Source organism: Sphaerodactylus townsendi, linkage group LG16 (genome assembly GCF_021028975.2).
Source record: "Sphaerodactylus townsendi isolate TG3544 linkage group LG16, MPM_Stown_v2.3, whole genome shotgun sequence".
Classification (NCBI taxonomy): Eukaryota; Metazoa; Chordata; class Lepidosauria; order Squamata; family Sphaerodactylidae; genus Sphaerodactylus; species Sphaerodactylus townsendi.
In genome coordinates this window covers 27,075,486-27,089,466 of record NC_059440.1, presented here as the reverse complement: position 1 = coordinate 27,089,466, position 13,981 = coordinate 27,075,486, and the positions used below count along the sequence as shown (strand labels likewise).

The 13,981-nt window shown below is 43.8% G+C and overlaps 1 protein-coding gene across 1 annotated transcript in view; it reads right to left on the bottom strand.

Annotated features, from left to right (window-relative positions):
- Positions 1–13,425, bottom strand: part of SSU72 (SSU72 homolog, RNA polymerase II CTD phosphatase) — a 41,164-nt gene extending 27,739 nt beyond the window's left edge. The window contains exon 1 of the mRNA XM_048518950.1: positions 13,174–13,425. Coding sequence (XP_048374907.1) covers positions 13,174–13,253 — 80 coding nt within the window. The 5' untranslated portion in view covers positions 13,254–13,425. The remainder of the gene's footprint in view (positions 1–13,173) is intronic.
- Positions 13,426–13,981: the final 556 nt, after the last annotated feature.

Here is a 13,981-nt window from a genome sequence, read left to right as displayed (position 1 = left end):
TTGACAACATTATTAAGAGACAACAGTTTGAACATTTTTTAGAAAACTGAAACCCTTTTGCAGAGTATCTTTTGAAAACCTACTCAGAGAGGTAGTGGCAGGGTTTGAAATCTAAAGGAAACAGTAGGTTGTAAACATTGGAATAACAATCAGGAAATAACTTCTGAATTAATATCTTAATTATACAGGCATAAACCTAGAGATAACTTTTAATCAAAGATGTGATAACTGGAAGTCAATATATGATGTGCAGTGGGCTTGTGTTTTTTTAGTCCATTTTATGTGTGAAAAAATAAAAAATATGTTTAACAAAATAAACTGGGTGGGCATTGCTTGCCTATGACACAAAACTGAGAAGCTTTGATGAACAGGAAGGTTAACAGCAGAATGTAGTTCCCACCTGCACCCATATAAGTGTACCCATTTGTTTTCTGAAAATGAGCTTCTCTAGAATTCCCTCTCAGGGCTTTAGCAATTAAGACAGGTGGTGACCAGAGAGAAGGCATGGTCACCATGCAAAAACAATTACCCCATGAATAGTTTCAGAGGGTAGCTGTATCGGTCTGCAGTGGTACACATGGATTCAAGCCCAGGAACACCTATAGACCAACAAGATTTTCGGGGTACGAGCTTTTGAGAATCAAAGTTCCCTTTTGTCAGAGAGCCCTCGGATTGACACTGAAAAGGAGAAGGGAGTGGGAGAGACTGCGGAAGAAGGGTTTAAAATTTACAGCATGCTACATTTTGAATTACTATAAAATGATGTACAGATGGTTTCTAACACCAAAAACATTGGAACAATTTATAAAGATGTGTCAAATAGATGCTGGAAATGTCAACAACAAGAGGGGTGTTTCACAGGTGATGGATGGGTACAGAAGCCATGACTTGATGGGAGAGGTTTGTCTGCCCAATTTAAAAATCTCCACCGCAAAGTCACAAACTTGCCTGACAGGATGGGCTGCCCGCTGTCCTAACGCTGGGAAGTCTCGTCCTAATTAAGCACCAAGGAGTAATGAAGCTCTCGGCTATTGTGTTCAAATTGGCTATGATGTCACTCCTCAGTCCCACCTGACAACGCTCCCGAAAAAAACCAGCAACATGTAACACAACCCTGGCATTTTATAGGAAGCTGATGGTGGTTGTCCAAATTTCAGGTCAAGGTCCCTTCCAAAATCGCCGGTACACAAAAGAACACACTTAACCAATAAATTATGAGCCCCCTTTTCAACTTTCCTACATGCACTGGTAGGACATTACTTTGGTTACATGCACTTCATCCCCAAGAATGGCTGCTTTAGTTCCTGGGTCACAGCAACCTCACACTGAGCTACCAATATTTCCCACAACTGAGCCCCCCGAGGTGTCTGCTACCTTCAAGTTTTGACAGTCTGCAAGATTAAGCCTAAGCAGCTTTATGTTGTGGCAAGAGAAATATTCCAAGTCCTTAAGCCTTAGAACGCGACTGGCGCACAAGCAGGTCAAAGAAATCCACTCCAAACCCTCACCAAAAAGATACTGGGACAGCAAAACATGTTGGACAGCTGCATTACCCCAGCAATCCCCAAAGTTGTAAACAGTTAATCTCCCTACGGACTGAAATGTTTCGAATTCTTACGATCCAGCCAAGATATGGGCACTGAAAGCAAGCAGAAAGCAAAACAGCCAGGAGCTCTGATGCTACCTCTGGAACCAGAAGTAAGGCAGCAGAGGGGAAGCACCCATGGGCACTTCTGGAGTGCGATTCTACTGCGATGTCTGGCTTGCTTCAGCCTCAGAACTGCTGCCAGCAAGTTAGCCCTAAGTGAGTTCTTCACAGGAGGTACCACTCACAGGGCAGGGCAAGTCCAGGGTTTGAAGCTTTTCCCCCTCAATGCACAAGAAACTGGCACAAACCACCTGCGGAGGGGGAGACTGTTTGCAAGGATTGAACGTCTTCTATTGCAGTGTTCTGGCTCTCAAGGACTAACAGGGCCTCTTCCTCAAGGAAGTTCCAACAGATGCTGAGTGTGGAAGCTCCAAAGAGCCTATTCCCAAAGGATACCCCTTGGGCAGAAGTCTCATAATTGCACCCGCCGATGGTACAGGAGCTTGGCTTTAAATAAAACAAAGCCTGGGTAACTTTGCTGTTCTTTTCAATGTATTTAGCCCTTGGTGGAGGCAAATATCACACAAGTTTGAAATCTTAAAACCAAGACCATCCTCTGGAACTTACTTTTAAGGAGGAGAGTCACTTTGTTACCTCTGGCGATTAGAAAGCGACTACAGGGGATGACTCAAAAGCCTGCCCAAGTCTGAGCCCTCAAGAAAGGCAGAAACCAACTAGACATTTCAGTCTAACAGAATCCTTGCCAGTTACTGAGCCAGAACTCCGGTGACAGAAACCTGCTGGTTTTGTTTGGTGGAAATCTTTTGCATCTATTGCTCTGTATTTCACGCATGGGTCTAGTCTTGACAAAGAACCCCTATCCATTTCTCCTTGCCTTCAAGGAAAAACTCGACCCAAAGTCCAATTAGCAATTCAACATTTGCTCCAAGAGCCCTCCCAGAGAACTGCAAAGCCACGTAGGTGCGAATACAGTTCAACAGCTCTATCATTAGAGGGAATTAGGCAGCAGATAAGTGGAAGTAAGGTGGCATCTAGTTACTGGCCTACCTCATTTACTCTGAAGGTGTGTCAACATCTTACTAAAGTTCATTTGCGCCTGACCGCTTCTGCAGCAATGCTTCATTTTGCGTGCCTGCTTCAGAGAAGACAATCCTTCCGCATGAGTATACAAGATTGCTTCTGGTTGAATAAAAAACACTTCACTAAGGCTCAGAGACAATCCCTGGAAGAGTTCTGACCTAAGCAGATCTCTTGACTCAAACGATTGGGGGGCGGGGGGGAGTGTCATACACACCCAGTAGTTTGGACAAATACAATTTTGTTTCTATCCCCAGAAAGTTGTGCAAACATACTTGAAAGAGCAGCTATCCAGGGAATCTATCGCTACAGGCTGAATTCCTCATCACTACCCTACTTCAACCAGTTGTGGTCTATCTCTTTCCCTCCTCCCGTCTCAAGCTACCTGACTAGTATTTACCAACTACCAACTTTCTCGTATGGGATGTTGTTTTATTGTTTTAAATTGTATTGTTTTAATTGTTTAATATTGGATTGTTGTTCTTACTGTAATAATTTTATTCAGTGTATAGTTGTTCTTCTGTTGCGACCTGCCCTGAGGCCGGCTGCGATAGGATGGGATATAAATCCAATAAACAAACAAACAAACAAACTCTGGCAAATTAAAAAAAAAACCCCTTTTAATTTCATAATCCCAGAGCCATTTTTTTCATCAAGCATTTGGACTGTGATTAAAGAACTTATGTTCTAAAGGACCAAAAAAAATATGCTGATTTGCACAGGCAGGCAACTGAGAATTTTTGTAGGTTAGTGACTTGCACAAGTTTATCTGCAAAACTTATTCAGGTTCCAGGGCCAACCCGTTTAATTGGCAAGTCTGTGAAGGTTCTTATTTGCGTTAAGCATAGGTGTCAAACTCGCAGCCCTCCAGATGTTATGGACTGCAGTTCCCTGTAGTTTGACACCTGTGTCATTAAGCATGCGTCTTGCTCTCAGGGGAAGAGTTCATCTGAAGCAGCCTATGGCATGCTCTTCCCTGTTAACAGGACTGCTTTCCCTCCGGCTCAGATGAACCCATCCCTGAGGCTTAGCAATAAAGCCCCTCTGGCAGCGCAAGGCATTCGCCAGAGGAGGACGCAGCAAGGAACTTATTTGGCCAGGATTGGCTTAGAGACTTCTCAGCTGGGGTTCTTTGAAGAAAATCTCGCAGCTGCGCTGCTTCCAGCAGACCTCTCCTAAAGAATTTGCATCATACACACAAACACCCTGACTCACAGGCGAAGAACTGAGCCCTGTTTTCATCACCTTCCCTCCCGTTCCATTCAGGGGCTGCTTATCTAGCATCCAAAAGACATTGTATTGTGCGAGAGACACACCCGTCCATCACTCAGGCCCAAACGCAGCACTGCTCCATAAACTGAGAATACCACCCGAAAAGAACACAGTGTCTCATTCCAAATGCAAATGATGGAACTAATTATAGGATGGGCAAGATGAGTCAGGCTTCACCAGTGTGGATGATTACAGAGGGACATCTGGTATGGCAACTCAAACAAGAGTAGTGCTTCTCTGATTCTGTTTACTCCCTGGTTATTCAGGACAGAACTGAGGACAAGGCCTCAGTTCTTCTCTTTGCAGTTGGGACAATCATTTACTTCCTGGCATCATGGACCAGAGGACAAGGAAAGTTAGGACTGGACAGGATGGAAGCTGTGAAGGGACACACTGAAAAAATGAATAAATTGTCGAAGGCTGTCACAGCCAGAATCACTAGGCCGTTGTGATTTTTCTGGGTTGCATGGCCGAGTTCTAGCAGCATTTTCTCCTGACGTTTCGCTTGCATCTGTGGCTGGCATCTGATCCTCTGAAGATGCCAGCCACAGATGCAGGCGAAACGTCAGGAGAAAATGCTACTGGCACCATGCAGCCCGGAAAACCCACAACTCCCTAATGAATAAATTGGTAGGTGGACTTTGGGGGACTGCTAAGCATTCAGGACAAAGCAGCTGCAGAAGACAGAGCTACAGTGTTAAGTCCTCCAAACAACTCTGGGCAGATATTAAACAAATTTCACGACTGATGTGGAATGCGTAATGCTGCAATCTAAGGAGCGCCTCCACTGGAAGGCTCTCTGCATTCAATGAATGCCTTAGAATACTTTCTCACTAGGGACTGAAATTCATGCCCATATCAACTTTCTTCTTCCTTAGAAGCGGCTGTCCAGCAGGAACTCACCCCATCTTCAAGGAACCGTGACACAAAAGCAAGCGAAGGGCAGAAGTCAACAACGAGGTAGATGCAGACTTTGATCTTCTTATACCAGGTAGATTTATCTTGCAATTCAAGTTACAGCTGAAGTCAGCCTAACAACTCAGGGGTTGGAAGGGCAAACAGATATTTATAGGTTTGCTGCCTCTGATGACTAAGATTGCCTTTAGTCACCATGGTTAGCAGCCACTGAAGGCCCTCTCCTCCATGGACTGAATTCCCATTTGGAGCCACCTATGCTAAGAAGCGATGATGAATTAAGGGCAGCAGGGACAGGAGATGAGGCTTCAAAGGGATGATACTAGTAGTAAGAGGCTCTGGATATGTGCTACTAACGCCAGATGTTTTCCTGATTGGGGTCCTGTTTCTGCCCCATTCAATTCTTGAAGGAAGATGCATTAACAGAGATTTCATTGGGTATGTTTGTAAATCAGTGTTTCCGTGTTAATTTGAAGAGGGACAAGTATTGTGTGGGGGAATGGTCATTGGTGAATAAATTACAAGAAGACATTTTCACAGGATCCCGCAGATACCTAGGTAAAATGGCTAGGTATAAAAAAAGCACAGTTTAGGATAGTACAGAAGATACGTTTGGGAAGCAAAATACACGACCTTCAATGACACTGCGGTTCCTTTAAAAATGAGCAGATTTGAGCCCTACGTTTTAGGACAGTTTGTTCTGGTATAGTGGATGAAGGGCCCACAACTTGGATCCCTTTAACCAGTTGGTGTATCACAGTCTATTCTCCCTTGCAGGACAACAGGAAGCAGGGGTCCAACTACACATGCTGCCCTATGTTCCTTGGAAGTGGGGATAGGATAAAAATATAAGAAGCCCAGAGGTTCAAGACCATTTACTTTATGCATCTGAGAGGGATAAAAGTACAACTTGCAGACCCTAAAGCAAACAAGGTCTATAAGGCACCACAGCAATACCTGTACAAAAAATGTGACTTCAGTAAGCATCTATTTTCCAGTGGAACCAGTTCTCAGCTTTTTAAGAATGGTGGCAAAACAAATGGCTAGCAATTACAAATCAGTGAATCCATACAGAACACTTTCTGTAACTTAAGCGGCGACATGAGTGTAAGGAAGAAAGTGTGCCAACGCACACAACCTGTTCACATCCATCCAGAATGAAGTCAGACATTTTTAGAAATCTTTTCATGGCAAGTAAGCTTACATCATCCCTTTAAAAGGGCAATGGCTTGCAGCTTTTGGTGGGATGAGTCATTACACAAAACATCAGAAGCAGCTCTGTTCAATGCATGAAAGAACAAAATGCTCTTTAGATTGAATAGCAGCTTCTAATGCTTATTGGGGTTTACAAGAGCACATGTTTTCAAAATGAGGACTGCTGGGTTTGCGGAGATCCATTAACAGTGGCACCAAGAATTCTTATGAGCGATAAATGAAATTGGCAGTCCAATCTGGGGAAGGGGGCTAAATCCCCCTCTAGAGGCAGTGCTGACTTGTGCCGGCAAATTTGCCCTCCCCTGTGGAGGGGCAAATCTGTCAGCACCCAGCTGCTGCAGGGGGCCCTGGGATGTCTGGTTGTGGTGCCCAGCTCCATGTCAGCACTCCCAAGACACATGGGTGTGGTGTGTTCTTGGGGTAGAGCCACCTTAGTCAGTTTCCACTGCCCATTCAGCTCCCTTGCATCAACACAGCTGGCCTTGGAGATACACTATGCTTTCTGTGGCATATCTCCACTTTCACTATAGGGGACTGGCTGGTTTTTGGGATTTTTTTGCTATTTGGTCTTCCCATACTGTGGAGTGGGCAGGGCAGTGCCAGAACAGTGCCATCCCTGCCCACAAGCCCAGTCTGGATTTGGCTGAGCATCTCTCAGTGAAGCCTAGGAACCACCCAATACAGAAACCAAGGTACTGGATTCAAGAACATTTAAAATACCATGACATATGTGAGATTTAAGCAGTGTCAAATCACAACAATCTTGGTTTAACTGGTTTCCTGATTAGGGAGCAAAGCATCACACAGGCTGCAGCAAGAAAATATGAAAGTCTGAAGAAAAAAAATTTCCCCAGGCACACATAGTCTTTTTTTTTTTAATTCAGCGTAAGAACTGGAAAATTTTAGGGGAGAACTGAGCTAAAAATCCCACATAATATTTTCTGTCTTGTAATGAGCAAAATGATTACCGATTTTTCACATTTCAAATATATAGCACGAAAAAATCTGACGACTTTCTCTATTTTTCCAGTGAGAAAACAATTTAAAATTTCGAGGAGAACTGAAAAATCCTCTTATACTATAGACATCTTCACAATAATGTTGGCAACAGTTAACATGCCAAATTATGTTTAATAATATATATTGAAGAGTTCATATTTTCATCGTCAGAATAAATCCTAAAATTAGGCATACCGCATTCTCAAGCCTACAGCTATGATGTCACTCCTCAGTCCCACCATTGTGGGCCCTTCATGCACTATACTACAGCCCCTTTTCATCTAAAACAAAATTATTAACTGGTTCCAGAATTTCAGCAACTATACAAATAAACTGTTTCAAGCTAACTGTTCACTAAGGCACTTTAAAGACAATTTCTTTGATTGTAAGTAATGTTTCTATAAACAGAAATGATTCACTGAACAATTATATAGATTTTAGCTTAACCTCAGTAGGGTCAGCTTTCAATTCTACTTTTCTAGAATAAATATTAAAATAAAATAACATAAGAAGAAAGTAAAACAAAGCTATTAAACAATTCTGTGGGGATGCCTGCAGTTATTGAGGGTGGCCAACAGATGAAGCTATGACAGTACTGTAGTCTACACTCCATTCTTGATAACAAATGCCTCTGTAATGAAATAATAAAAAATAACAGACAACCCACACAGTATATACTTGTGGTCAGATATTCCATAAAGCAACTGGTGGTCCACCAACTACCTCTAAATTGGCCAAGGGATCGGTGTATCAGACCTAGAAGACTGCAGTCTCCTTCCTGTTTACATGCAATATTAACATTTTAACAGACCCTGGTGAACAGTATTAAAATGAGAAGATCAAGATGTTCAGGTAACGCCAGCATTAGCCAAGCTATACAGGAAGTACTAGCCTTAATGACGGATTAAACTGGTTCACTTTTGCTTTCCCAGATCTGACCACTATATGTCGAGTGGAAGCCACCACTTACAACTGTGGTCCTTTTTACATCCTTTTTCTATACCCTAGATCAGGGGTGGCCAACCTATGGCGCTCAGATGTTCATGGACTACAATTCCAATTGGTCATGCTGGCAGGGTCTGATGGGAATTGTAGTCCATGAACATCTGGAGCGGCATAGGTTGGCCACTTACGCCATAGGTCCTTGTACCATTTAGGTAATCCAACCTGATTGAAATCTGCCAGACTACAGAAACCTGGCAGTTAGTGCAATTTCATGGAAACATTTTTACATTTCGGTTATTTCCCATCCAGCCAAATCTAGAAACACAACCTACCATCTCAAGATTTCAAGTAGATCCCTTTTATAACATACCAGTTCATTACAAAACACAAAAAAAGAATGTCGAGTAGATAAGGGGGAGGATTACTGTTATTTTCCACTCCACTGAGGAAGTGGATAAAAATGCTCAAAACTGACAAGTAGGCACATTCTCACAACAGACAGAAATGCAGTTTTCTCAGAAGTTTTCCCTTTGACTTTCCACCCTCAGGGCAGCTGGAGTTAATCCAATCCAGTGCTGTGATGAAAGGGAGTGGGGAAATGGAGGCTGAGTTAAATGGAGTGAACAAAGGACTTCGACAGTAACTCCACACAGGATTCCTAGGTTCTATTGTGACCGACACAGTAAATACTACTTGCCTGACGTTGGTGACATTGGTGATTAAGCGCAGCTGCTAGGCCAGGAAGTTGTTCTACCTTTTAAGCCAAAAATGTCTAATGTCAATATGTGAGCAGGTATGCTAGTCAAACTTTTGGGATATGATCACAAGGACTTTAGTAAGCAATGCTTAGAACCTACGCTGTTGGCAATTCTTACTGAGAAATGAAGCTTGACAGTTACTTGGAAATGATGCAACAGAGTGCCAAAAACAATTTTTAAGACACACAGGAAGTAATTTGATGAAACAGAACTGCTCCCATTAAAATCCTGGCCCACCAACCCTCAGGCACTTCTGCATGAGCTGGAAATCAGGATTTAATGAGGCAGACTGGGAATGCTTGGGGTTATTAATAACATAGGGCTTTCAAATACACAGTATTCAATTATTAATGGGTTCAAAGTGAAGGAAAAGAGATTCTACCTAAACATCAGCAAAAACTTCCTGACAGTTAGGGCTTTTTAAGAGGCTGGATGGCCATCTGTCAGGAGTGCTTTGATTGTGTGTTCCTGCATTGCAGGGGGACGGCCCTTTTGGCCTCTTCCAACTCTATTATTCTATGATCTAATGAATACAAGGCTCCCTGCCCCCCAGGTGTCCGTGTGCCTGAACCACAAAGGTATCAGTGCTAATGAGCTTTGATTTTGTGAACCTTGTGGAGAGGAGAAGAAGGCGTGGTTTTGTAGCAGAGCTTCTAAGAGACAAAGCTGCCCGTTGGCAAGTCAAGCTTTGACTCTTTCACCTGACATGGCCTTACTTAGGTTGCCCTGAACACAGTCCCCCACATGTAGCATTACAATAGTGACCAACCTTGTTGCATGAAGTATCACAAGATTATATGAAACAATGTAAGCATTATATAAAACTAAAACACTTCTTCATAATGTGTAAGACCAAGCAGTAAACCAGAATTCATTAGCATCCATTTCACTTCTGCCAAGAGTTCACAAGTCCTAGGCAAGCATCATTCCATCGGGGTGGCAAATGTGACCCATAGACTAGCAACCTTCTCAACACCTTCATACATTTACAACAGTTGTGAAATTGTAGAGGATTCTACATCATAAACCCCCATATGAGATCTACATGCTTCTTGAGTTTTCAGATACAATCCAAACAGTCTCGTTGAATGGAGCATAAAAGAACAAGGAACTTCAGGCTGCTCCTTACCTGCTGTGTGACTAGGAATGCAACTGAGCTCACCTGGGCGGACCTGTCACACCCAAGTGCCCTCAGCTTGGCCACAGACACAGAATATTGCCTGTTTGGACTTGGAAATATTGGGAGTGTTGTACAGAGCAAGCCCTTCCATTGGAAGCTACACAGAACCTTTCCCTAAGAGGAGAGACAATGTTGGCTTTCTTCCACTGCCTTTGAACGGAAGTGCTTCACAAGAGTCCGAGAAACTTCGATTTTATATCTGCTTAGGAGCAAACTAGACATTATGGTATCCAACCGCCTGACCCATGGACAGCACTGCTTGTTTTAAAATGTTGTAACTCAAGTGCTCTAGGTTCCCCACCCCCACCTTTTGTTGTAACTCAAGCGCTCTAGGTTCCCCACTCCCACCTTTTAAAGCGCCTCTGCAGTCCCGGGGAAGAAGGCAAACTTCTAGTCTGACCCTTAGACTGCTTACTGGCAACATTGCAGGAAAGGAGGTTCCAAGCCAAACACAAAGATTGGCCCCTCTGTCCACAGCAGCCATTTTGTGGTAGATTCTACTGTCTCTCTCAACATTCCAAAAGCACCCACAGGTGTAACGAGCTGGGGGGTCCCTGCTCTAAGTCACTCTTAACAGACATCGCATGTGTGAAGGAGGGAGTAGTTGAGAGTAAAGGTACAATTGTGAAAGGGGGAAATGTAAAACCACAGCAGCCACAGGTTCAAACTGAACTTTCCACATACACTATCCTTTATAAATTACACCATATTTGTAATATTTCCTATCCCTCACAGGGAACAGGATCGTGGTTTGCTCCCTATCATTGTAAAGAGTCAGGGTGGTCTAGTGGTTAAGGGTGACTAAAACCTGAGAAACCCAGGTTCAAATCCCCACACTGCCATGGAAATTTGCTGCATGACCTTGAGCCACTCAGGCTCTGAGCCTTGCAAGTCTTTTGGATGGGAGATCTCCACAGAATACCAGGTTCAGGACACGGAGGAAATCAATGGCAAACCATCTCCAAAAGTCTTTGCCCTTCAAAACACTACAGGGTCGCCATCAGCTGTGTCTTGACAGCAAAACCCCCCACTATTATTGTATGTACTATCTTGTTCTGATGGGACTGTCTCCTATTTTGGCAAATCCTTTCCCACAGTTTATAATTATATTGTATCTTCCGCTTTTTTGTTTTATAATCTTATGGCTTTGTGATTCCTCAGGAGACCTTGTGATTCCTCAGGAGACCTTGTGATTCCTCAGGAGACCCTTCTATATTCTGAATTCACACTATGACATGAGTGGAGAAAGAAAACACATAGTGACATTGGGCAACCGTACTGACTTTGCTTAACCACCTATTGGTAGGCCCCTGTGATTTCCTGGTTCCTCCTACTCTCCTCTCTGCTTTCAAGCCCACACATCACTTTTTAAATATAATTTTGCATTGATTTTCCTTCTCCAATAGTAGCATTTATTTTTAAAACACGCTGGAACATAAAAAGAAAGGTTTTGTTTGTGTAGGTGTTCTTTTTCCCAGCACACTCAAAGCAGCTTGTAATAAAAGGTTGACAAGGGCTATATCACGATGAAGCAGACTCCATGTTCGTATACGCTTGTCACATGATGTGAAGCTCTTCTTTATTCCCTCCCTCCAGTCTCTCATGGGGGAAGGTAAAAGAGATGAGAGAGAAAAATATTTCAGTCCATGGTAACAAAAAAAGGTGTCCTTAAGCAGCCTCAAAAGCCACTTGGTGGGCAGATTTGGATTAAGGAAAGCATTGATAATGTCCTCACTTCTTGGTATTTATTTATACACACACCACGATTCCAGAAGGGTAGCTAGTCTGTCGCAGCAAAATTAAACAGAACTCTGGTTAGCCTTGAAGGTGCTACAGGACTTCCGCTTAGCTTCAGCAATGAGAAAACAATCCCCACCCCGCCACCCCCCGCCAAGCCTCAAACTGGAAAAGGGTCTCTGCGTTTGCCACAATGGCAAAGACCAAAGTAATTGGTTTTTTTTTAAATGAGAAGCCTGGGTAGAAAAATTAGACACATCTGAAAATAAGAAAATATAATTCCTCTCTCTTGAAGTCACACATTTCTTGAGTGATGGGAAGCCACCTCCCACTCCCCAAAAAAGCTGGCAATAAAGGAAATTCACATTGGCTTTGCGGCCACCACCCCTCCCCCACAACAGCAGACTGATCTTACCGATAATGTGAAGTTTGACTTTTCCTCCCCCCCCCCCTTCCAAATGGGTAAGTTCATTACATGAACATGTTTGTTTGGCGTCTGGAAGGCTGGTTTTGGGAGGAGTGGGGACAGATACAGTTTTGACGTGGTGGAAGGAAAAAAGAGATAAAATAAAGGGAAAATACTAATAAGGGGAGGCGGGAATCAACCCCCTACATCCCTCACTCTACACAAAATTCCAACATTAACATTTAAATATGGAGTTTAAATGTGTTTTTAAAGGATTTTTAAAGGTTTAAATCTCACACCTAAAAGAAATGTCTTTCAAATTGTCGGAGGAAGTAAAAGAAACAAAAGGGGGAAAGGGCTATGTCACGATGGAGGGGACCAACCCCGTACAACCCTCGTCCTACATACAATTCCAGCATGAACATTTAAACATGAAGTTTAAATGTTTTTAAAAGGGATTTTTAAAAGGTTTAAATACAGCTACCAGACATGGCTTTCAAGTTGGGAGGGAGGAGTAAAAGAGAGAGAATAACAGGATTTTCGGGGGGGCAATCAACCCCTACGTCCTTCATTCTACCCAAAATTAACGTTTAAATATGGAGCTCAAATGTGACTTAAAATAATTTTTAGAGGTTTAAATTAAAGGGGAAAACATAATGGGGGAAACAACCCCATACTTCCCTCGTTCTGCCCAAAATGCCTACATGAACATTTAAACGAGGTTTAAACCTGAGCTTTAATTGTACTTATAAAGGATTTTTAAAGGTTTTTTTGTACTTATAAGGGATTTTAAAGAAGGTTTTAAATTTCACACCTATGAGAGATGCCTTTCCAAGTTGCGGGGTGGGGCTGGATAAAAGATAAAAAGAAAAAAATACTAATCCCATACCTCCCTCGTCCTGCCCAAAATTCCTATATTAACATTTAAACCTGGGGTTTAAATGTACTTATAAAGGGATATTTTTAACAAAAAGGTTTTAAATGCAGGTCTTTTGAAGGTTGGCGGGGGGGGGGGGGAGAGGGGAGCTGTCCGAGGCCCGGGCGGCGGGTCCGTCTTTACCTGAGGATATTGTGGGCCTCCATGCTGCGGTTTTGGTTGCTGGAGCAGACCACCGCCACCCGGAGCGGCGAGGAGGGCATGGCCGGCGAGGAAGGGGCAGGGGCCGGGGGGCGGATGGGGAAGAGAGTGGGCGGCTAAGGGCGCGCGGCGAGGCTCCCTGCCCGCGGCTCTCCTCACGACGACGACGGCGAAGTCCTCCTTGTTGCCTCTCGCTCCTTCTGGCTCCCACAAAATGGCGGCTGCGGCGAAGGGAACAGGCGGAGCCTTGGCGACGTGTCCCGCGCAGGCGCAGAGGGAGGCGCCCCGACCGCGCCCTGGCGTTTCCGAACCAACCCGGAAAAGAGGGCGGGAGGAGAGCCGGGTACTTTCTTCCCTTCTCAACCGTGGCCTTTCTATCTGTAGGACTCTATGTCTATCCCTCCCCCTCTCCCTCCAGGGTCAGAAGGCGCCCAACAGCCTATTTGCATGTTTCCATGGAAACGGTGGCCATAAAAAAGACCTGAAGGAGCGGCGCGGAAGAGAAGCGATGGGAGCCTTTCGGCGACGGGACAGCGATCCCACCATAGTCGTTAGAAACCATCATGGCTTCCTAACAACAGTACAGTGACTTACGGTTGCCAACTTCCAGGTGGGGCCTGGAGGTTCCCCCGGGATGACAATTGATTTCTAGAGGACTGAGATCAGTTCCCCTGAATGGCCTTGTGAGCATTTAGGCTGAGATTTTTTAAATTTAAATTATAATTTAGAGTGTAATTTTAAAGTATTTATGACTTTATGTATTATTGTGCTGGATGATAAAAACCGTCCT